Source organism: Aspergillus affinis (genome assembly GCF_023601865.1).
Source record: "Aspergillus affinis strain CMG 70 chromosome Unknown NODE_400_length_568_cov_524_566191, whole genome shotgun sequence".
NCBI classification, from domain to species: domain Eukaryota; kingdom Fungi; phylum Ascomycota; class Eurotiomycetes; order Eurotiales; family Aspergillaceae; genus Aspergillus; species Aspergillus affinis.
In genome coordinates this window covers 1-568 of record NW_026516181.1, presented here as the reverse complement: position 1 = coordinate 568, position 568 = coordinate 1, and the positions used below count along the sequence as shown (strand labels likewise).

General features: G+C 46.7%; 1 protein-coding gene across 1 annotated transcript; it reads left to right on the top strand.

Annotated features, from left to right (window-relative positions):
* Positions 1 to 30: 30 nt before the first annotated feature.
* KD926_007168 (uncharacterized protein) lies at positions 31 to 568 on the top strand (the record flags this gene model as incomplete). The annotated part of the gene is made up of 1 exon (XM_053095659.1): positions 31 to 460. A coding segment is annotated over one exon (430 nt), but the record flags the coding sequence as incomplete, so codon positions are not given.

Below are 568 nucleotides of genomic sequence, written 5' to 3'. Positions count from 1 at the left end.
GATCAAAAGGCCCAAAAATTGAGTTCTACGATGCATCATCTCTCTACAGAGAATATCATCTTAAAACTGCGCTGCCAAGGCCTTGAAGAAGCTCTACAACTAGAGAAGAAGAAGCGCCAGCGAGGCAAGCCTCTTCTGTTTGAATTACGAGCTCCTGAGGATGGTTACGCGGTGTTTTACTCTCCTAAGAAGATTCAGCAAGCCCGTGATCTTCAAGCGGAGAAAGATGAAGCTTTACAACTTGCCAAGACTTCAAAAGAGGAAGAAAGGCTTCGTAAACAGCGCGATAAAGAAGAAAAGAGGCTTTTAATCGAAGAGCGCAAGCGAATCCGCGCTTCAAATAAAGAAATTCGACTTCGAGAGGCGGAGGCAAAGAAGCGTAAAAAACAGGATGATCAGCTCGCTAAACAGGCCGATATACAGCTTCAAAATGACTTCAATTCGGCTCAGCGAGGCAAAAGTAAGCCTCCTAGCATACCGCGGGCGAAAATTTCAAATGATATCGCTCCTGTAGGCGTTGAGGTCGTTGAACAGGCTCCTCCAACGCTCAACCGCCGAGGCAGGCAAA